Genomic DNA, 22,232 nt, shown 5'->3' on the forward strand with positions numbered 1-22,232 from the left:
TATTTCTGTCTTCAACAGTTTTATTGTATTTTTTTCTTTTCTTTTGCTTAGAAACGTGGGGCTTTTTTATGTGTTTGGTTGATTTGCTTTGTTAGTAGAGCATTAAAAAAGAGACAAAGCAAACATATCTTATTATACACTATGCTATATTAACATGCAAGTTTATTATTTTCAAGGTGATGATATGTTTTTCATTATTTGATGGACAAAAATTGATAATCTGGAAAATAAAAAACATATAAAGTTTATAAATCGAATACAAATGTTTTATAAGGGAGGAACTACTCTCATGGCGCAACGTGTCACGTCGGATTTATTTGGTTGACGTACATACGCTGGCGGAAGTCGTCTTTAACCATGCTGAAAACAACTCACAACGATTTAAGATGAATATAACCGCTTAAATAAATAAATAAATCAGCCGTAACGCAGTTTCAGGGCCACCTGTGTTTCAGACATGAAGCTAAAAGAGTTGGAGAGCTGTCTTCAGCAGGTGGACGCTTTTGAAGAGCCAAAAATCCTTCTGGAGCAGTATCCAACTAGTCCTCATATTGCTGGTGAGGTGACAACATTTGAGCTCTTGTTTGCTAACAGCGCACATTTTCTTCTAGTTAACTTGTTGATGTTTCCGCAGCCTGCATGTTGTACACCATACACAACACGTTTGATGACATTGAGGGTAAATTAGTGGCGGATCTGGGATGCGGCTGTGGGGTCCTCAGCATCGGGGCGGCGATGCTTGATGCAGGGTGAGAGCATCCAACCATCCTCATGAACGGTGTTTTCATGTTAAAGGGCAGGTTTACAGTCTTTTCAAGTCTGTCAACAACAGTCCGGTTTTCCTCGCTGTAATCATTACCCCCTGCTCCTAAAATGCATTTAAAAGTTTGTCTGAAGCTTTAGCAGTTTGAGTTAGTCATATCAAGTGGATATCTGCCACATGTACAGTTTTTTTAGCATCAAATTCCCTGTTTGTGTTTCCCTTTTGATCTGTGGTTAAAGTATTGTAACAGAAAGAGGGACTTTGGCACTAAAAAGACTGTAATGTTAAAAGATACTGACTTGATTTGTCTAATTTGAATGATTGAAGCTTTATATTAGCTTCAGATGAACATGAAACATGTTTACACGGGTGGACTGTAAATTTTGTCCATCACTTACATTGTTAGTCCATTATATAGGGCTCCTACAACAGCCTAGCCTGGGTATACCCATGCTCTCATTCCAACGAGATTCTACTTCGCTCAGAAAGTTAGCATGGCCACCAAGACAACATTTTCGCCTGAGATAGGGAACCAATCACCGAACGGGGAGGCGGGCTCAAGGCGATGACGACCTCTGTTTACGTCCAGCAGACCCTACCTCAATCTCATTTGAGATTGAAACGCGGTCTAGTGTTAGCCAGGCTAACAACAGCCAGTATGAACAGGAGGAATAATTACAGCAAGAAAAGCCTGTGTCAATATTCATTTGTGCTCCTGACTGTTGTTTTAAGACGGACTTAGTATGTTCCATTAATCTGTACCTTCTCTCTTCTTCAGTCTGTGTGTTGGCTTTGACATTGATGATGACGCACTGGACATATTCAGAAGAAACGCAGAGGAATTTGAGATTTCTAACATTGATCTGGTCCAGTGTGACATGTGTGCTCTGGAGACAGAGGCTTATGCCAAGAAGTTTGACACAGTAATCATGAATCCACCATTTGGTACAAAACACAACCAAGGTGAGCACACAGTGATTTAGTTTGGTGTTTCCATAGAGCTGAGGGACTTCCTAAAGACTGATGTAATAAAGGTAAAATCGATGCAGCAGTGTCAGTATTGTGTCAAGAGCTAAAGCAGAGGAGCTTACATTTCCCATAATACAACTTAATAGCATCATTCAGTCGACTTATCTGACTGGTAAATGGTAAATGTTCAAATCTCTATAAAGAAGGCTACAGTGTTTTTAAAAAAAATCAAAAACGTCTTAATCTCCACTTATCAACTTTTTCCAGAGCTTTCAATTGCATATTACATCCCTCCTATGCTCAGATGGCAGAGCTGGTTGGTTAAGGTTTGGAAATACTGTGCGTGTCACTCTACACCCTTGAATTTAGGTGAATTTGCTTCAAATGATGGACTTTGGCTGATGCGAGCCATTTATATTTGTTTACTTTTCCATGTGCTAAGAGCCAAGTTGGATAGTCGGATCTTTCAGGAAAATTGAAGTTTCCCAGTAATTATAATTTGGATGTTTCCATGAACAGTGTTTTACGCAGAATTAAAAAGAAGTCATATATTGATGTTAGCAAACTGATCTTCATGTGTATGTTCAGTGGATTAACCCTTTAACTGTGAAGCTTAGCCCTGTTGTTTTACATGTAGTTTACTTTTACACTTATTGTTTTGTACAAGGCATGGACATGAAGTTCCTAAGAGCCGCCTTAACAATGGCAAAGACAGCAGTTTATTCACTTCATAAAACATCAACGCGAGAGGTAAGTTAAGTATATATATCAATCAATCTTTATTTGTATAGTGCCAAATCACAACAGAGTTATCTCAAGGCACTTTACACATAGAGCAGGTTCTAGAGAGAGAGAGAGGGGAGCACAGTGCATCATGGGAGTCCCCCGGCAGTCTAAGCCTATGGCAGCATAAGCTAAGAGCCCTAACTATAAGCTTTATCAAAAAGGAAAGTTTTAAGCCTACTCTTAAATGTAGGGAGGGTGTCTGCCCCCCGGACCAAATCTAAAAGAGCCTGATCATTGAGAGCTTTGAAGGCTGTAAATACTGATATTTACAGCACTGTGGAATTAAGACAAGTCAAAGTCTTCATAAGCAAACTGATGTTTGGTTTTAAGGTCTGTGAATGCAGACCACTACAATGACCATTCTCTGTTCAAAGCTTTATTAGCTACTTGTAAAGACAATAATTTAATTTGACATGGATGAGACTATGTAATTTTTTGCTTTCAAGTCTCGCAGTAGTCAGATCCCAAACTTTTTTTTTCCAATGTCACAAAGTGGGTCCTTGAGGTGTAACAAAAATGTGGATGGACTTCCTTTCTCATAAAACATAAAAAGCACATATTTTAAACCCATCATTAGCATGTTTTAATTAGTGTGTAATCACCTAAAAATAAGTCGTACATTTGTTACCTTAGAATGAGCCATTTATACCTGCATAGAGAGTGGGTCACCCTCTGTGGAGCCCACCATGTTTCTACAGTAGCCCAGAAAAGACAAATCAAACACAGACTATAGAGAAAGCCTTTCACGTTTTTAGCCTACATGCTTGGAAGGGGAGGGTGAAAGGAGGGGTAAATCATTTGGTTGCAATCTGCAAAATCACCACTAGATGTCACTACATTTTACACACTTGTCTTATTGCTTTGAATCCAGTCTACACTTCTGATAGTAGAACAGAAATCTGACCAGTTTTCCTTTGATTGTGTAATGCTTTAATTCTATGACATTTAATTCTTTCTCTAATTACAGCACATACAAAAGAAGGCTAAAGACTGGGGAGTAAAGATGGAAGTAATAGCAGGTAAGAAAATATAGTAATATCTCCTTATTCTCCAAAATTAAAATATACAAAGTGATCACTTTTTATTTTATTTTACAGAACTAAGATATGACCTGCCAGCATCTTACAAGTTCCACAAGAAGAAATCGGTAAGCTTATATACTGTATCCCACCACTCTGAGGCAGATATCTCATGCTGTAATTAACAAAACACATTGAAATTGATGAATGATTTTTACAAATGTTTTATTTGCTATTCACATATGCAAACTTAAAAAAATAGCAAAGCGATGTTCTCACTAAATGTAGGAAATCTATACGGAAAAAAATTAACAATGGCACACAGACTCTAGATGTCACACAAGTCTTACAAAACCAACTAAAATGCTCTGGTCAAATTAAATTACTGTCAAACAACAGATTTGATTAAATGTTATATATGATAAAATCAAAACAACTCGAAGAAAAACACAGGAACACATGAGAGGCACGAAATACAAGGACTTAAAAAGGCTGAAAACTGATGCCAAGCTTTGCAAATTGTTCTCTAGGTTGACATCCAGGTGGACTTCCTACGGTTCTCCAAAGCCTGAAGCTTTCACTGGAATGGATTTAAGTTGCCTCTGCATTTTCACCGTTTATAATAAATGTTTTCACAAAAGAAAAGAAAAAATCTGGGTGTAACATCTTGTTACTAAGATCCATTTTCAGTTTTGGCAACCTTTGCTGCAGGAGCTGGAGGAAAAGCAAAAAGATAGGACATGATTATCAACAAAATATTTTGCTGTCCAAGCAAATACTGAAGCTCAGAAAGGTGTTGAACTTACCATCGTCTTCATCATCACTATCGAATTTCGTCTTTTTGCCTTGGTAATGAGTTCTGCCTTGATCTCTGCCACCCCTTCCCCTTCTGCCTCCTCTTCCTCTGCCGCCTGATCTTCCTCTCCCTTTTAAGACAAACAAAATGTAAATAAAACAATGATGTAAAACTGTTTTTTTTTTAAAGTAACTTTAGATCAGCAGATAGTTTCAAAATAGCATTTACCTCTGCCTTTGGATCGGTTGTAAGACTCCTGTTGAGCTTCAATGATCTTTTTCAGCATCTCTTTCTCCTCATCTCCCTCGAGCACCTGCCATGTAACACTCTTGTCCTTCATCTTCAGTTCCCCTCCGTTGGCCTCTTTGGCTTTATCGAATGCCTCTTTTGCATTTCCGTCAAAAAGGAGGGTGCCCTTTTTTGGGAATAAAAACATCTGTTTAACCATATGATGCCTCTTCATCTGCGAGTAGGATACTTCAGTGGGAGACAGTTCAGTTACCTCTTTGGCCCCTCTTGTGAAGTCTACCCATTTGATCTTTCCGTGCCCAGAGAACAATTCATGAAAGTCTTCTCTAGAAACATCTTCAAGCTCTCCTGAGAACTTCAACAAGCAACCTGTCTGTTCATCCAGAAGCAGACCCTGCAACACATATGAATCATTATTAGTGTGGTCATATCCTGTATGAAAGAGTTTTTGAGCTTGTAACAATTTGAGGATCTTACCATTTCTTTGTCTTCTGCATGTTTCTGCTGTTGTTCTTTGTCCCTGAATGACGATTTTTGAGAGGGTCAGTAATTTAAAAAAAAAAAAGTATAGTACTTCTTTTTAATAAAAAGGTGCTGTTTTTGTACTCACTGTCTAGCTTTTGCTTTCGTCTCTGCTTTGAACTGTTTTCTTTCTTCTGATTTCTTTGCATGGTAGTCTTCCCTGAAAGTAGAGCAGCAATAACGTGATTAAATCATACACTTATATTTACAAGTTTGGATACCCCGGACAAATTACATGTGGTGATAATAATAGAAAAAAAGTTTCACTTGCTTTAGGTAAACCTGAACTTGGAATAATATGGTGATTTCTAACGGTTCATCTGTTTTCTGAATATCTAAAAAATAAAACCTAATCATTTTTTAAAAATCCTGTGCAAGAAAACACAGACCTCTGTGGTTGATTTGTATGGTCATACTATTAGAAAACACCATCTTTCTCCTAAAAAATGACCAAAAAACACTTTGTCCTTGAGAGGAAGCATCCTGACAAGTTAATAAAGAAGTCAACAAATGGAGTGGAAATAGCTTGATCTGACTTAAAGGCTGAATCTGGAAGAGAGAGACTTTGCACATGGTACATTTATTTTCCACCCTGAATCTGTTATATTATATAAAACACCATTTATCTACTGTAAATAACATTTTTTAAGAGTCCAACACACCTTGATAAGACCAGCATTTCATTGTCCTTGAACGATTTTATGTCTGTCCGTTGTAGGAACTGCTTGGATGATTCTTCTGTGTCAAAACAGACAAACACTGATCCCTGTAAAGAAAGACATTTGAGAAACCGTGAATCTCCCCAAATTCACAAAAAAATCCTACAAATTGGAATTATTTCCAAATACACTAAATTTACCTTGAACTGCCTTTGCAGATTTCTCCTCATCTGAATGTTTTCAATTGTGCCTTTCTCATTCAACCACTCCTGAATCTCATCAAGGGAAGTTTCCAGAGGGAAACCTTTCTAGATGAGAAAAGACATCAAATAATTGACACAGGACAAGGAGCAGACATCAAGATGTGAAGTTTGCAAATATTAGTCTTTTGAAAATTAACAGCAGTAGAGCAGAGTGAAATTACAGTATGTATAATATGAGTTATGAAGGAAATGAAATCCAAGAATGGACTATTTTCAGTAAATGTCTGTAAATTTAGAGCTGTTTTAAAGTGAAATGACATGTAGATGCATGCTTGGGGAAAAAACTGAAGGGGGAATAAAATAAAGCTTTTGTATAGTTTGATATAACTTAAACATTAGTGACAATGTTAAGGACAAATTTTTAATTGAGAATCAAATTTATAAATTGGTGTGTATGCAATTTAAAAACTTACAATGTACACAGATTTGTGTTTCAGGGCATCTTTGTAATCATCGTTCAGTTCTGGTAAAGGTTTGTTTAGAGACCTCCTGATTTTAGTCTTGTCTTCGCTGATTTCCAAGAGGCTGGTCTTTGATTTCTGGAGAGCCGCAACAATGATGGCGATGTCTGTAGTTAAAGACTTTAGTCTGGGAACAGAATAAAAGTCGACAAAAAAAAATGTAAGCATAGTCCTGCTGTAAGAGCATGTGTAAATCATGATCTACATGAATGTTGATTCTTCATCTCACTGCAGTGACACCATAAAAGTAGGGACATATGCATGTTATCTACAATCACATGTGGCTAGAATTTGCTTGATATCTGCAGGATAAATTAATTCTAAAGGGTTAAATAAAAACAATCTTAAATCACAAGCAGCTGAAATACTGCTGCACGGCTCTTTCCAGCAATTAAGCTCGATGAGGAAACAGAGTGCTGATTCACAGTGACTTCTGTCTGCCACAGATTTCAAATAGGCACACTTTGTCCACTCTGATTTTGCTGAGTTGTCAAGAGGAGGGTCTAATGGCCCTGCAATACCTAGTCAATACAGCTAAAAAAGTGTGGGACAGGGTGAGGACAAGTACTAATCTCGTCATGAATCCTACAATGGGTCCACAACTCATTTGTAATTGTTTTTTCTTGATCAGTCAAATAATCCCTCCTTTCCTTCTCCTCCCAGCACTTGAATTAATCTAGTTCCCACTTCACTGCTCTCACACTTTGGTGGACTTTGCTTTTATAATTGATTTTTGACCAACACTGATATTGATTATTACTAAGATCCAGTATCTGTTTCAGTCATGCAGTGCTGGTGACACAACGATCAGTGATGTAAAAGCAGGCAACAACTCTTAAAAATGCCACCCATGACACATTTTGTCAACCACTACATTTGACACACACAAAAAATGTAACCAACATAAATACACTTTTCAAAATGGCATCACTTTCATTAATGTAATGTCCTGTTCTCAAACACTGAAGGCGTGGTGAGAACAGCAGAGAACCACTTAAACAATACAGTGACAGCAGTGTGACTGCAGGTAAACAGATCAACCTAAACCTGTTTTGTTAAGAACTATCATCCTATCTTCTGTTTGTAGAAGGTTGCAAGGGGATTGGGAGGGATATTTATTGGAAATAACCTATAACTATTTTTTTTTAATAATTCAACTCTTTATTTGATTTTCATTTATAGAAAAACATATAAAAATAACCTATAACTATTGTGAAATTTGAACAAATACACACATTTAAAAAATATATGTTAAAGGAAATGTCACCAGATTTTGTTATGCCATCATAACATTTCCCCCCAGATCACTGTAGTTTTAAAAGTTGACTAAACAGTGTAAGTTTAATGCAGAGGACAGGTACCAATGAATTAATAAGTCAAAGCAAATATGGATAAAAATATGAGTAGTTCTTGTTTAACAGCAGTTGAATACACTGTGCAAGAGTGAAGTGTAACATACCTGTTGAATTTAAGCATAGTCTCCAAAGGCACCCAACCATCATCAAGCTGCAGTTGTTCTTTGAGAAACTTGTCTCTTGGAAGGTTGTGGTCCCCAAAGTAGTACTGGAGGCACGAAGGAGAAATACTGTTGGTGTTGAAAACAACTGAATGTTGCAAATATAAATAAAAATTCAAACATCTGAATTACCTCTAATTGTCGTGCCACTTTCATCTCAATTGGAGACATCTCTTCTTGATTTTCTGCCATGACTCTTCTGTGTCTGGTTAGGCAATTGAGGAAAAAAAGATTTAAAAAATTACATTTGTATTGATATGACCTACATTTACATAAATTAAAACATTGGCTTATTAGTCAATAAATATGTCTTAAGCAAAGATTCCAAACTTCTAGGTTCATGGTTTTTAAAACGTGAAGACTAGAAATTTGAGTATTTTCCACAATCTACATGTGGTAAACATTACATTATCCACTGTCGTTTACTCTAACAATTATTCATCTTCAAGATGTGTTTAAGCCCTGGCAGCCATCCAGACCTGTTAACTTCATTTTATCATTTCTGCAGATTACATGTTTCCCCCAAGACTGGAGCACAGCAGCTAAATTAACCTCAATAGGTTAGGAGAGAGGGCTGACCTGTATACATTTCAAAATACCTGCACTTTAAAGAGTAAAATATCTACAAGGCCAGATGCCAAGAAGGGTATTTTCTTATGTGCTGAAATTTGAATGAACCACCGCCTTCAGCAATAAGAAAAATAGTTTTTAAAACCTTATCTTGTTTAACGACAGCTGTGGTGAATCAATTAACAAGCATGTACAATAATGATCATCCTCGCACCTTGAATGGCTAGGGTCAGCAACAAAACTCTATAAAGATACATTAGAGTACATAAACCATGAAAAGCAGCCCATCGGTGTATGGGCAGGTTTCATGCATCTGATGTCATGCTGCAGCTAGCATACGAGCTAACCTGCTAGCAACCGGCCACGCTGCTCACTAAAAACAGCAAGTCACCCTGCTTTTTGTGTCAAGTCACGTCAACAGTACAGTACTTACTCAGGGTGACATTTAGTGAGCTATACATTACTTTATTTGTTGTATTAGTCACTTAAAATCTGCGTGGCGTCATTCAGACACCAGCAGCATGCCGTTCAAACAAACTAAATAAGATATCGTCTGTGTTGTTTTATTACCCTATATAAACATGTCCTGGTGAATATATGAGACACCACATGAGAACGATTTATATCGACTTTAAAACGTGTACTTACGATACCCTGAATTACTGCCAGCAGCAGTTTTAACCGTTCAAAGCCTTCAGAGTTTCGTCTGCACGTTGTGGAACTGCGTGGATGAAGAGTGCTACTGCTTCGTCTTCGTCTGCAGTTTTAATGAAGGTTTGTAAACTAGCTCAAAGGTTCATTACCGCCGCCTACTGGACTGCAGTCGGAACTGTACATAAACACCAGGACCGCTAAACCCAAAGCACCAAGAGCTAGGGTTTTTTGAGGGGGGTCGTATGCGCAGAATTGATTTCTACTGCATTGTATGTGTAAAATTCCCCACATATAAATAAATGAATGAATAAATAAATAAATAAATAACAATAGGGCATTCCATCAAATGGAAAAAATATATCACATTAATTTTTAACTATATTTCATTCAGTAACATTGCCTCAATTGAAATGCCTTCAACTGTTACACTCTACATCACAATTGTTGTAAACTCACTCAGATTCAATCAGTCGTATTGTTTTCTAATTTTAAGACACCTTTGAGGTCCACGTGTACCTCACTTGTAACCCCAAAGACTACACACACTCAGACTTTAATGCTTCTTTAGTCTTTTGACGCTGTGCCTGTGTTTGACAAAATTGCTCCACTTGACAATTTTTTTCACATGTAGTTTTATTTTACTACAACAGAGCTATCTCCTTATGTCCATTCTGCTAAAAATGTGGTTTGACTATTGGAGAGTCAAGCTTGAACCACTGTTGCAGGGGACAGATGTTGTTCATGGATGTAGTCTGTCTTGGAGTAAGGCAGCTGCATGAGGACTGTCTGTGATACAAAGGGCTCAATTTCCACTGTCCGCACTGGATTCACACACTGCTTCTTTACTTGGCGAATGATTTCTTCAGGTGCAGATGCGGGCACTGCTGCACAAAGAAACGAAAACCTCAATCAGTCCACTAACACAAAGCAAGATGATATCACTTAACCCTGAACCACTGTTGCAGGGGACAGATGTTGCTCTTGAACGTTGTCTGTGTAGTAGGGGTTAGGTTGAACTGTCTATATTCACAATGCGTCACGAAAAAGTTGGCTGATATCACTATGCAGCGGGGCGCAGCACTGCGCAGAGTAGAGTGGAGCGTAGAGCAGAACAGATTAATAGCTACGAGAGCTACTTTTTTTAACTTCAAAAACAATTTTTGACAAAACCATGCCAGATCAGAAAAAACAATTTTTCACCTTGTCAGAAATACTGAAGCTTCTGACTGAGGACAGTGGTACTGCCGAAATCCCCACTGACTCCAAATCAGACAATGATGACCTGATTTATACTGAACCTGAGTTTGATGGTGAGGGTGCAGATTGCCTCGTTCAAGACGCACCAATGGAAGAGAGAGTAATCTTTACATTATTAATTACTTATTTATTTGGTGTGGAATTTATTCGGTAATGTTTAGTACAGTGAAAAATCACCAATTCATATTCTGCAGATGCAATGTCCCTGTCTGCTTATGTGAAATTAGTGAAGATAGTTTTGCGCCACAGAGAAAGTGCCATGGCGAATGAGTTATTACTCCTCAACAGCTAATACATGGAATTTCTTTGTCTACAAAGTGAAGAGTGCGCACATTCCAGGACAGGGTCTGAGCTACATGTCAGTCATGGACTTTATGTCATTCCCTCTACACACTGTTTGTGGACAATTTCTACTGCAGCCCTGCCCTCTTTGAGGAACTGTCCAGACGAAACATTGATGCATGTGGGACATTCAGAAAAAAAACGAATTGGCTTTCCAAAGACCAAACACAACGACCTGCCTAAAAGCGCAAAAAAGGGAGCTATACAGTGTTTTTCGTGAAATGGATGGACACAAGTGAAGTGACCGTTTGCTCCACTGTCCACAGAGCATTCAGCAAGAAGACCGTGAAGAGGAGAGTGAAAGAGGCTGGTGTGTGGCTAAACAAGAACGTGCTCATTCCTGATCCCATACTAGGCTACAATCACAACTTGGGTGGTGTGGATCTTTCTAATGCCTTGATTGGCTAGTACAGTGTGCACCACAAAACTATGAAATGGTACAAGACCTTCTATCATTTTAAGGACATTGCTGTGGTCAACAGTTTCCTTCTCCATTAGGAACTGTACAAAAAGAAGGATTCCACCATGAAAAAGCCCGTCACCCCGAAGCACTTCAGGAATAAGCTTGCTGCGGAGATGCTTGAGTTTGCCAAAGCCCCAGCATCACCTCCACCACAGGATGCTGGCATCAAAAGGGTGAAGACACCTGTGTATTGTATGAGGTGCCAGGTCCCTCTGTGCTTCATCCCTAAAAGAAACTGCTTCTGGTATTGGCATCATAGACATATATACGTATATATGTCTATGATTGGCACAGCCATTAAAGAGCATATTGCAGGTTAAACTTTTTACAAAATGTATATATAATCTTGTCTAAAAATTGCCATTTGAAAAGTTAATGGAGGATTTAAAACGTTTTTCAAGACATGAGGGCACGAATGCTGAAGCTGTTTGGGCTTCAGAGCATCAGCGCCAGCACCTTCTTCCGCCATCAGCGTCTTTGCACAATTCCAACGATCATGCAGGCAGGCAGGCATCTGAATTAGATGGGGGGCGGACTGATCCTGTCTGGTGACTGCAGGTAGCACACCTCAGCTTATATCATTAATATAGAAGGCCGGTCAAAACAGTATGATATAATATAGTTTAATATATCAGTTTTTGTGCTTAAATGTCACTTGTGTAATGTAACACAGTAACATCACTAAATATTTTATACAGAGCTCAGAGGTCCCAAGTAGCAGCTGGTGTGAGGTAGAGGGTCAAAAGTGCAGTATACGGTTTCTTAACAAGCAACATATGCAAGTGTAAGCCCTCATCACAGACAGAAATCAGCAGGTAAAGACACGCAAGAACAGACGTGTACAAACAAGTACACACAAAAATCTAACCCTAACCCTGTTTTAGGTTGCCAGGTGGGTGCGGGAGGAGTTGTGTCCAAAAGGAACAAGCCATTTCTTCGACATCTGGCATATTGGCAAATATATCTTGATGAAGGTAGTTGCGTTTGAGTTGTCTATAATTACATTTCTTTCTTTTTTTTACATTTTGTGTTTCTGTTGTGAAACAGGTGTAGGGAAAGCTTTGGATGCTGCTTCAAAGGAGAGGGAGTGTGAAGATCTGAAGCTGTGGAGGCCAGCTCTCACAAACCACCTTTACTGGACTGCCACTTCCACTCCTGATGGAGATCCAGATGTGATGGAGGCCAATTGGAAACGCATGGTCAACCATGTTCAGGTGTAGGGAAAGGAGTTGTGTCCAAAAGGAGTAAGCCATTTCTTCGACATCTGGCATATTGGCAAATGTATCGTGCACAAATAAATAATAAAAGGTTTGTGCACACTGCATATATAATTTACATTGTCTGTGTTGCGTTACCTATTAAAGTAGTATCTTTATATTGTTGAGGCTAGTTTGTTGGTTTGGCTAACAACGTAGCTAGCCATTTAGCCGTCATCATGGAAGCACAGATACAGCTTATCTGTTTTGTCTGAATTATATTAATGAATTAATGAAACAAGTTCATAATGCCCACAGGCATATGGTCATGTTTATTGAGTTCACCAGGCTAATTTGCTAGCTAGCCAGTTAACTAGTTTACCAGCCAACAGGCTGTCAGTTAGTTGCTTTGCTAGCCAGTGTTTACGTTTAACTGGTGACAGTATTAACTGGTCTTCTGACTTTCACGCAGGCGTTCTCCTAAAAAGGACTTTATAGTTTGATAATTTTTGATCTGTCTTTAATATCTAAGTATCTAACCATTTATGTAAGTTCAACTGCGTTCAGAAGACGTATTAACCTCTCGTAACGTATCTTGAAATGTGAGAAAGTCATCCGTTAACACCGTCATCAGTTAAACTGAAACACCGGCTATAAACGCGCCTTTTTTCCCTGAACCTTTTAATGTGAAATGTGAAGGAATAACATAGTGTTTGACTGATTAAAGTATGTAAAAACATTGAGATAACCTGTTATGTCTGACTAAACGTATTTATGTGCATTTATAAAGTAGTGACCCACAATAGATACTGTGAGAGGTTACAGTTAACAGTTAATGAACAGTTAGTTCCAGTTGACAGTTGGTTGACTGTTAGAGTTTCAGTTAGAGTGCAGTTGTTTTGGTTGACTCGACGCATCTGTCTCTCGTCTCTTCAATTACCTCACTCCACAATAAGCTATTTAAAATGTGTATATGTTTTCAATATAAAACAAATAGTGATTTATCAATATGCTATATCTTCTCGAAATGGTGGGTTAATCTGTTGTAGAAACTAATAACATTTTTATTTTTTATTTTATTTCAGATTTATATAAGAACAAATTCTTATTTAAAATGGCGGTCTGGCAAACGACGAGGGCCACTTGAGTGAAGGGGAGGTGGGCTATGAGATTAAAACACAGTTAAAAAATTAAAAAATATACAGCAACGACAACAAACACAAGCACAAAAAACAGACAGATAGAAACAACAGTCAATAAAAGTAATATGGAGGGGGAAAACGTATGAATTATTACATGGTGGAATATGATGTTAAAATGGCAGTAAAATTGTCATTTTTGCTCGAATTTGGTCTTCTCAGGATTTATAGATAAGATCTCATATGAATTGGGTTGCAATGGTTTTTACGTTTTTGACCCGGGAGGACAACAGGTGTGTCTTCTCTCCTATGTTTTAGCCAGCAGGGAAGATGGGAAGGGATGGAGCAACTTGGGAGAATTTATAGATGTATATTATGGGCGGGGCTGGACATTTTGCAGTGTAGCGGTATTGCCTGGGGATAGGGTCAAAATATCAATATTGGTCTTATGCATCAAAAAGTGTGACACAGGTAGTCATGACTTAAATATAGGCAACTTGTACTTGAGAAACAAAATTATTCAGATATTTTCAATATTCAAATGTTCAATTGTCGTAGATCCATTAGAGTGGACAAAATATTAGAAACACCTTTCAATATAATGAACCCTAATACACCACCATCACCCACAATAACCTCAGTAATAAGCAAAGTAGAATTAACACCTTCTTGACAATGTTAACAAAAAATAAAAATGTATAAACTTCATCAATGTAGAATTTATAGCAGAGCTGTTGTATTGGATTGAATTAGATTACGGTTGAGTGTATGTATAAGTACTTTGCTGTACCATTTACTGTTCTATTTCAAATTGGTAAAGTCAACTTTATATAAAAAATCAAGCAAATGATTTAAAAGCTATGACTTGTAGGTTTTAAAATCTGCTGAACATTCAGCATTACTATGTGTTTTATTATCTTGGTTCTCGTATGGAAAACAGAACAAGTGAAAGAATTTGAGTAATAAATTATTTCTGCCCTAAACATACTATTCTCTGCAGCACATGCTCTCTTCAGCTGTGGCCATGTCCTCGCATTTCCCACACAAGTAGCACCTGTCAAACAAAACGTGCATCAGGAAAATGTTTCTCTCTCTGTCTCTCTCCCATGGTAATAGTAAAGCGCTATACCTTGTAGTGTGGATATAACAGGTATGAGACACGACTTAAACAAGCTCATTAGTTTCTGTTATTGGTAAGTATCAATACTCCTGCCTGTATTAGATGACCAATACTAGTTTTGCTATTGCCTGATGCATGATGGTAATCTGTACAATATTGTTATGTGAGCACAGTATTACATGTCCTTAGCTAACGTGTATATATCTATAGGCTAACACCGGTCTCTCACCAAGACAAACTGCCCTGCTCCCCACTGATTGTCCTGACACAACAACTAAAGCTCTCTCCTCTGGCAATTTATTCTCCTCCTGGGCTCTCCCTGCTCTCTGGGGCACATAGCAGGCTCATAATTACACAGCTGTGGCCCATCATATGTGTAATTGTATACATTTACAGTCTCTTCAGCGTCAGCACTGGTATTGGGATCCATTGTTTTCCTACTGTTCAAATTGACCTCTCTCCCTCCAGTTACGTAACTGCCAGTCCAGCTTTTTCAGATGAAGTTAAATTTTCTCACAGAAACGACTCCAGAAGCCTCAGTAGTGTATTTATAAATATATTTTAAAGAAAAACTACTTAATGAATTATTTCTCTAAACATTGATTCAATGGGGGCTCTAACCTGCAACCTGCTCTTTAACAAAGAGTGTGTTGTTGATACTAGCTATGCTAACGGTTAATCTGTGAATCAGTGGGTTTTGATGGACTGTAAAATAAAACAATTTGTAAAAACATGCCTAGAATTACTGAAGTTAACATTATAATGTAAAAGCAAGGAGGTAAGAAAAAAGAAAGGTAGTGAGGCAATGCTTTTAAATATTGAGTTATTGCCATAAAGTCTAACGTAACTTTAATGCTTTCTATCACAGATCTCATTCATGTTGTATTCTCAGTCTCTTTTATATAGTTGTAGACACATGAGCCTCAGCAAATATCTGTTACACCAGCATTGTGATTATCATTAGAGTCGAAGTCCACTTTAATTAAATGTTTGAGGCTATGTTGATGGCCTTATATTGTTATATTTTATTTAACACAGAAACAAAACAGCAGTGTATTGCAAGCTGTATATTTTAAAAACCAAATCATAGAAGTAGCTGAGCGAGTAGAGACAGAGAATGTGTGTATGTGACATGAGGCTGCAGCTGCCAGAGCACCCCGCTTAATATCTGAGAGCAGCTGCTAGCTAACAGCTACCTACTGAGAAGGATGTTATAGTATAGACTAGTCAAACTCAACTTGTCAGTGCCCTCTTGTAGACCAGTTTTGTAATATTAATAAATCTGATGGTTAAAAGCATGTGTCTATGTTCCCACGGCTCTATGTTCCCACATTTCTAAGAGATTATTCAAATTTAGACCCTATGTTCCCACAGCCCTCCGTCCCACAGACATGTGGGGTGTCCTGGTGTCTCTGTGAGGTTACGAGTTAAAGTCCCTCATGAGCAATAATTTACTAAGCAAGCACAACGCTGTTCTGAGTGGGCCGTCTTTTTGCACTCGCAAGATCAGGCTTTTCTCCTCATTGGGTTGACCAATCCATCTGATACGGCACATGGGCTTTGAGCATTGGCATAACCAGGGACTTATGGAGCCGAATTGTCAAATTTCACAAATTTAAAACATTTAAATGTTGAAGTTCTATCCAATCTGCTGATGCCTGGAGACTGGGGTTGGATGGGAGCAGACTGTTCAACATTCAGTCCAGAGAACTAGCCCAGAAGATTGAAGCTCTCTGAAAGTCACTGAGATTCTGTGACACACATATACATGATCTTGCAGGCCGTCAAGCAGAGCCAGCAGCCACATGGTGTTGTATGGACCGAGGGTGGCATGGTGGTAGAGTACCCCTCATTGCCTGACGGCAGCACACTATGGCACATTCCCTCCTTACAGGCCAGGGATGTTCCCAGCAGCCCAATGGCGAATTATCTTCAGTAGAAACATGGAACAGGACCTGTTCCCTATGTGGCTATAAATGACTCATTCAAATGTAACACAAATGCAATTCTTATTTTCAGGTACACTAATTAAAACATACTTGAATATTATATTACAATTCTGCAAAGTCTGTTCTGCTGGATACCATTAAAACTATATATATTATAGTATATTATTTTTAACCTGTATATTCAACCAAAACTGCAATATTTGCAAATCCTTTATGTACCTGCATTTTTTCCAGGATATAGATATCACTTGTGAACCAGTGGCAACTTAAGACCCTTTTTAGGGGTGCTCAGATCAAGTTTAGCACCCCTAAAAAACAAGAGATTAATTATTATTGTTTTGTTTTTTTCTAAAAAGTATTTTATACAACTTTAATTATTTTGAGAGGCTGTCTCTTAGAGATGGGACAAACACTTATGCTACAGGTTCAAATGGTTTTATTTTAACAGGTCTAATGTACTTTGGATAGTTATGTCATTAATATTGTCTTTCCCTCAGGTTTCATTAACTATCTGTGATTGTTTATTCTGAACCATTATTATACATTATAGTAGACCACTCTACTATGTAATAATATTTATTGCTGTAATTTATGTTATTCACTGAAATTAGTAATTTAGCAGGGGGTTTGAACACTTGCAGGGCATTATATGTCAAATTCTCATTAGGAGCGGAGGCCCCCTAAAGGTCTGATTCTAAAACCTTTCCTTTAAATGAAGCAATTCGTTGGTGAAGAGTTACAGGGTATAGATCATTTGCCTTAACTAATGAACTCTGAATCTCACAATACTTTATACCATAAATAAATAACAGACCCAATTACACCATAAATTATTCAAAGCTTTAAGAAAAGACCAACTATGTAATCTTTGTCACTGTGTAAATAACATAAAATGAAACTCAAATAGTCATTAAGACCCAATTTAATACCTTTAATGCAAATCATTAATTGATTTGAACAGAAATTACATTCACATGTGTATTGATTTATTTAATCACGTAGCACCCTGGTGGCACAGCTCTACTAAAATGATGCTTTGGTGTGTACTAGCGCATCATTGGTCAAAGTAGTGTGTTTTTAAAGTGGATTTTAATCTTACACAAATATGATCATCTTTTTCCTCTCCAGTCTTTCTTTTCCTTTCTTATAAAACCTAAACACTCAGATAGTAAACTATAATACAAACCATGAAGACCCTGAGTTTTAAGTGACATTTCTTGTTCTTCGTTACATTTACGGTTTGGCAAAAGTGTAGCAGCCTAAAGGCAATTATGCAGTGCAAAACATGGATTTACTTGACAGATCTTGGTGCGATAGTGTACTTGACACTTGCACAATTATTCATTTGATCCATTTGGCACAAAATAACAACAAAGATTTCTAATGAATGTAATGACACTAAACACTGTAAACACAAACACATCCATGTGACCTGGCTGGGCTGGGAAGAGACCCTACGATCTCCCAAGAGTCCAGTTCAGGGTCATATTTCTCAATGCTCTGCAGATAAGTCCCTTTTGAGTAGGAGTATCCTCCGGTTACATAAATACAACCGTTTATTACCACAGCCCCACACTCCATCCTCCTCTCCTCCATCACAGATATTGATCTCCATTCGTCTCTCTCTGTGTCATAGCAGTCTGCGATAGTTGTCTGTCCACCCACCAAATAAAGCTTGTTATTGAGAGACACAGAACTCAGGCCGTACTCTGAAAACAGAGGGTTAACAAATTAGAAAACAGCATTCAATACATCTACACTTCTATCTTTTTTTCTTTCTCTCATACCTGGACGAGGGCTTATTGTAATGATACTCCACTCATTGACGTCTGGCCTGTAAACTTGGATTTTTTCATAGGTGCAGCTCCCTCTGTACCCATAGTGGCCTCCAGTCACGTAGATTTTATCTCCTGTTACACAGGCAGTGGCATTTCCTACACCTGAAGTGGAAACAGAGGTTAGTTAGCATTTGAAAATAACTCTCTATTTAAGTGTTACTGACTTAATATGTATACATATGAAAAAATTGATTATTTTCCTCATATGCTTTCAATAAAATGCATGACCATATGATTATGATACATTAATGCAATGCTATTGATTATTACATTACAATGTACATTACATGTACCATTTATACTGTGAACATTTGCACATCCGTCAATATAAAACTGTTCACTTAAAATATATTTATACTTATTTAGTAATTTAACATTTTATTTATATTATCTATGATCGTCATAAATGTATTTTCTCTTACCTTCTATTTTTCATTGTAATGAACAAGACAACACCAAGACAAATTTCTTTTATGTGCACACTTTCTTGGTTATAAACCTGTTTAAACCTGATTTCAAATAAACTTTTACATATTTTTTTGCACAGAAGGATGCTATAGTGGATTTTGGCCCCATCATCTGTATTGAAACTGCATTAACGGTGCAATAAATGACATTCAGCCTCACTGGATTTCAGCAAACAACTATTTGCTATTTAAAGATACAGTGAAGAACTGGCAACCTGAGCAGTGAATGAAGTCATGCTCCCTCCGGTGTGTTATCCGAGCTTCTCTGTTAATTGTTTTGATAGCCGGTCTAGCCATACATGCATGTTTAGTGCAAGTGAGCGTTAATGTTAATGCATGCAAACATTCTCAAATTACAGCTGAACAGCACACTAAATGATGCTTTAGCGAGAAATAGACACTAATAGAATCTTAAACCACTGTCTAGTTTGACAGTTTGAGCTGAGTTTCTTGAGCTGTCGGTTCAGGGATCGCTTTTTTGTCTATTTGGTTTGGTCTGAGATGTTGGTGTGACATCTCGTTGCTGAATGTTGTGTATTGTAACTTCAAGAAAGGATCTTCTAATGGCCAGTATGAGCAGGAGGAATGATAAAAAAGTGTGTCAATGTTCATTTGAAGAATATTGAGTGAACCTATCCTTTAAACAAATTAGCATTGTTATATAGGGCCAAGAGGCAATATTCCTCTATAGTACTGGTAGATCTCTGGTTCTTGGGCAAATAATTAAGTTATTATATGTATACTGGACTTGAGGGTAATTTGGTGTGACAGGTACATACATAATGAGCAATGCGGCAGCAGCAGTCACCAGGGCCCAGCAGTCCTCATGGATGCAAATAAAAAGCATTAATTTATTCTTTTTTCATATATCACTTTATTGTTTTGCATACCTTGGATCATTTTGGCCACAGGGAACCATTTCTTTTTCAGGGGATCATAATATTCTGTCTCTCGCTCAGGAGCTCCTCCTCTGTAGCCTCCGATAGCATAAATGCAGCCATGCAAAGCCACAGAGCAATGATAGTATCTAGCTGTAATCATGGGGCAACCCTCGGTCCATTCATCGTAGTCACAGTTATAAATCTCCACTGTGTCCAGGGCCTCAACAGTGTTTGTCTTGTAACCGCCAGTCACATAGATATTTGCTCCAAGTAAACTGACGCTGTAGCTCTCTCGTGCATGATCAGGCATGTCCTTTCCTTGCACCCATGTGTTGCTTATAGGATCCCATATATGAACTTCACAAAGAGGATGCCAGTAGTATCCTCCGATGATGTACATGCTTGAAGACATTTTTCTGCTTGCAGACATCTCCTTGCTGTTGGACCTTAAAGCCTGAATGATCATGGATTTAAGTTTCCCTTCACTGCTCATCAAGCACTGTCTGTGAACTTCTAAAGTAGCTTTGAAGTAAACCTCGTCCAGGTCAAGATGGATGGAATGCAGCAGGTCTGCAGCCCGATGAACACGATTATCCAAGTCATGGGTTACCCATTTGGCCACAGCATCTACCAGCACTTCATTTCTCTGCACGTTGAGGTTCTGAGCAGCCAAAACTGATTTCATCTTATCATGATCCAGCTCCAGGAACTCCTCCTGCTGAGTAAGGTCTGCAAACCTGCTCAGCATCAATCTCTGGGCCTCCCTCTCCAGGCCAGGACACAGGTGGAGCTGAGCAAAAGCATGCATGCCCAGACAGTTGTCTACATCTATGAGGCGAATGAGGAACTCCTCGCATGCTTGTTTCACAGAGATAAACTGCAGGAGGTCTGCAGCCTCCAGCAGGCTCTGCACGTTGCTCTCTGTGATACACACCTGAGCTGTGTACACATAGTTCACCAGGGAACCCAGAACCGCACTGTCAACCCCGGTCAGTTTGATGACGTTGTTTGACCTCTCCCTCATATCAGCTGTGAACATGACTTTGAAATAGGAGCTCCTGGCTGACAGCAGCACCTTGTGGCAATGAAACATCTGTCCGGATTTGGCACACTGCAGAGTAACATCAGTAAACAAGCCACTGATGTAGAAGTGCCTGAGAGCATCCAGGAGCTCGACTGGATGGTCTCCATCGCAGAAGTTGTATGTGTAGACTTCAGTTTGTTCATGTGACATGGTATCTGTATAAAAAATACAATGTGAATTAGACATGTGTCATTGTTTTTCTTTCTTCTGTTTTGTGTAAATGAATACAACACAGAATAATAGGATGATCTTTTTGCTACACTGCTTGGCCTGGTGCACTCCATGCTCTTACCGAATGTTGTGTTTATTTGTGTGTGCAGATTAACTATTATTTACACAAGTAATGACAGGCAGGTTACACAATCAGGTTAAAAGCAGGCAGGGGGTGTGAGAGTGGGGGTGGGGGATGCTGTATCTGCCCTGTGTTGTTTTCTCTTTGATTTACACATTTCATTTAGCATTTTTAACACTGGCCTTACATTGTTTTAGATAGTTCTATATAAATGAAACATTCAATACACATGTAATAGTGTTCGATGTTTTCACCTTATTTAATGTTTTTATATCAAACAAAATGTAAAATTATAGTATTCTGGAAATAATAAGATAGTTTCATTAGATAGAATAATTTAAGTGATATACACTCACCAACCACTTTGTACAATATATGCAATCCAATAAAACAGCTCTACCATATATTCTACTTTAATGAAGATTACACATTTTCAGCTTTTGTTGACATTGTCAGAAAGGTGACAATTCTGCTTTAGGTTTATTACTGAGGTGGTAGTGGGTGGTGGTGGTGTTTCTAATAATTTGTCCGCTCCATTATAAACATGAGGAGGACAAAATATTCGGAATGCACTCCAGTACACCAACACCACCCACTATGACCTCAATCACCTTTCTGACAATGTCAACAAAATCTGAAAATGTAGAAGTAGGCTATCATTTATGTGCAATGCTGTTGTTACCTATTGGATTGCATTAGATTACACAGGTGTAAGTGGCCGGTAAGTGAATGAGCACACATACAATCATCGGTCAAAACATAGCCAAATTGTGGGACTAAATGAAGAGACGGCTGGCAGCGACAGAGTCAGCTCTTCTTACTGCTGAGCAGAGCCAAATGATCTGACTGACTGAAAAGAGACGGAATTCCCATCACTACTGTGAATGATCAAATGACACCACCTATAGGCTGAGAGCAAAACACAACAAAGCAAGGCTCTCATTTATAATTAACTACAGCTTCACGAGGCTTCATAA

The 22,232-nt window shown here is 38.3% G+C and overlaps 3 protein-coding genes across 5 annotated transcripts; 1 reads left to right on the plus strand and 2 right to left on the minus strand.

Annotated features, from left to right (window-relative positions):
* Positions 1-332: 332 nt before the first annotated feature.
* Positions 333-4,201, plus strand: mettl5 (methyltransferase 5, N6-adenosine). Its single transcript, XM_053328839.1, has 7 exons — positions 333-557; positions 635-749; positions 1,542-1,726; positions 2,400-2,482; positions 3,486-3,537; positions 3,616-3,665; positions 4,068-4,201. Exons 1-7 carry the CDS (start codon positions 458-460, stop codon positions 4,107-4,109), a joined length of 627 nt encoding a protein of 208 aa, XP_053184814.1. The 5' UTR covers positions 333-457; the 3' UTR covers positions 4,110-4,201.
* On the minus strand, positions 4,112-9,313 carry ssb (small RNA binding exonuclease protection factor La). 3 transcript variants are annotated; one of them, XM_053328836.1, is made up of 11 exons: positions 9,222-9,313; positions 8,136-8,208; positions 7,947-8,050; positions 6,440-6,614; positions 5,964-6,071; positions 5,767-5,870; positions 5,193-5,264; positions 5,060-5,102; positions 4,562-4,976; positions 4,344-4,463; positions 4,112-4,251 (listed from the first exon to the last, which is right to left on the minus strand). In XM_053328836.1, exons 2-11 carry the CDS (start codon positions 8,193-8,195, stop codon positions 4,211-4,213), a joined length of 1,242 nt encoding a protein of 413 aa, XP_053184811.1. In that variant the 5' UTR covers positions 8,196-8,208; positions 9,222-9,313; the 3' UTR covers positions 4,112-4,210. The 3 variants fall into 3 exon arrangements, with proteins under 3 accessions (XP_053184811.1, XP_053184812.1, XP_053184810.1); XM_053328837.1 differs by lacking the exon at positions 4,112-4,251 and having other exon boundaries at positions 4,281-4,463; positions 4,562-4,748; positions 4,836-4,976; XM_053328835.1 differs by lacking the exon at positions 4,112-4,251 and having other exon boundaries at positions 4,281-4,463.
* An 8,620-nt stretch (positions 9,314-17,933) lies between these two features.
* On the minus strand, positions 17,934-21,113 carry klhl23 (kelch-like family member 23). Its single transcript, XM_053328828.1, has 3 exons — positions 19,889-21,113; positions 18,481-18,633; positions 17,934-18,402 (listed from the first exon to the last, which is right to left on the minus strand). Exons 1-3 carry the CDS (start codon positions 21,111-21,113, stop codon positions 18,092-18,094), a joined length of 1,689 nt encoding a protein of 562 aa, XP_053184803.1. The 3' UTR covers positions 17,934-18,091.
* Between the last annotated feature and the right edge of the window lie 1,119 nt (positions 21,114-22,232).

The sequence above is a fragment of the Scomber japonicus genome, chromosome 11 (assembly GCF_027409825.1).
Source record: "Scomber japonicus isolate fScoJap1 chromosome 11, fScoJap1.pri, whole genome shotgun sequence".
Taxonomy (NCBI): Eukaryota; Metazoa; Chordata; class Actinopteri; order Scombriformes; family Scombridae; genus Scomber; species Scomber japonicus.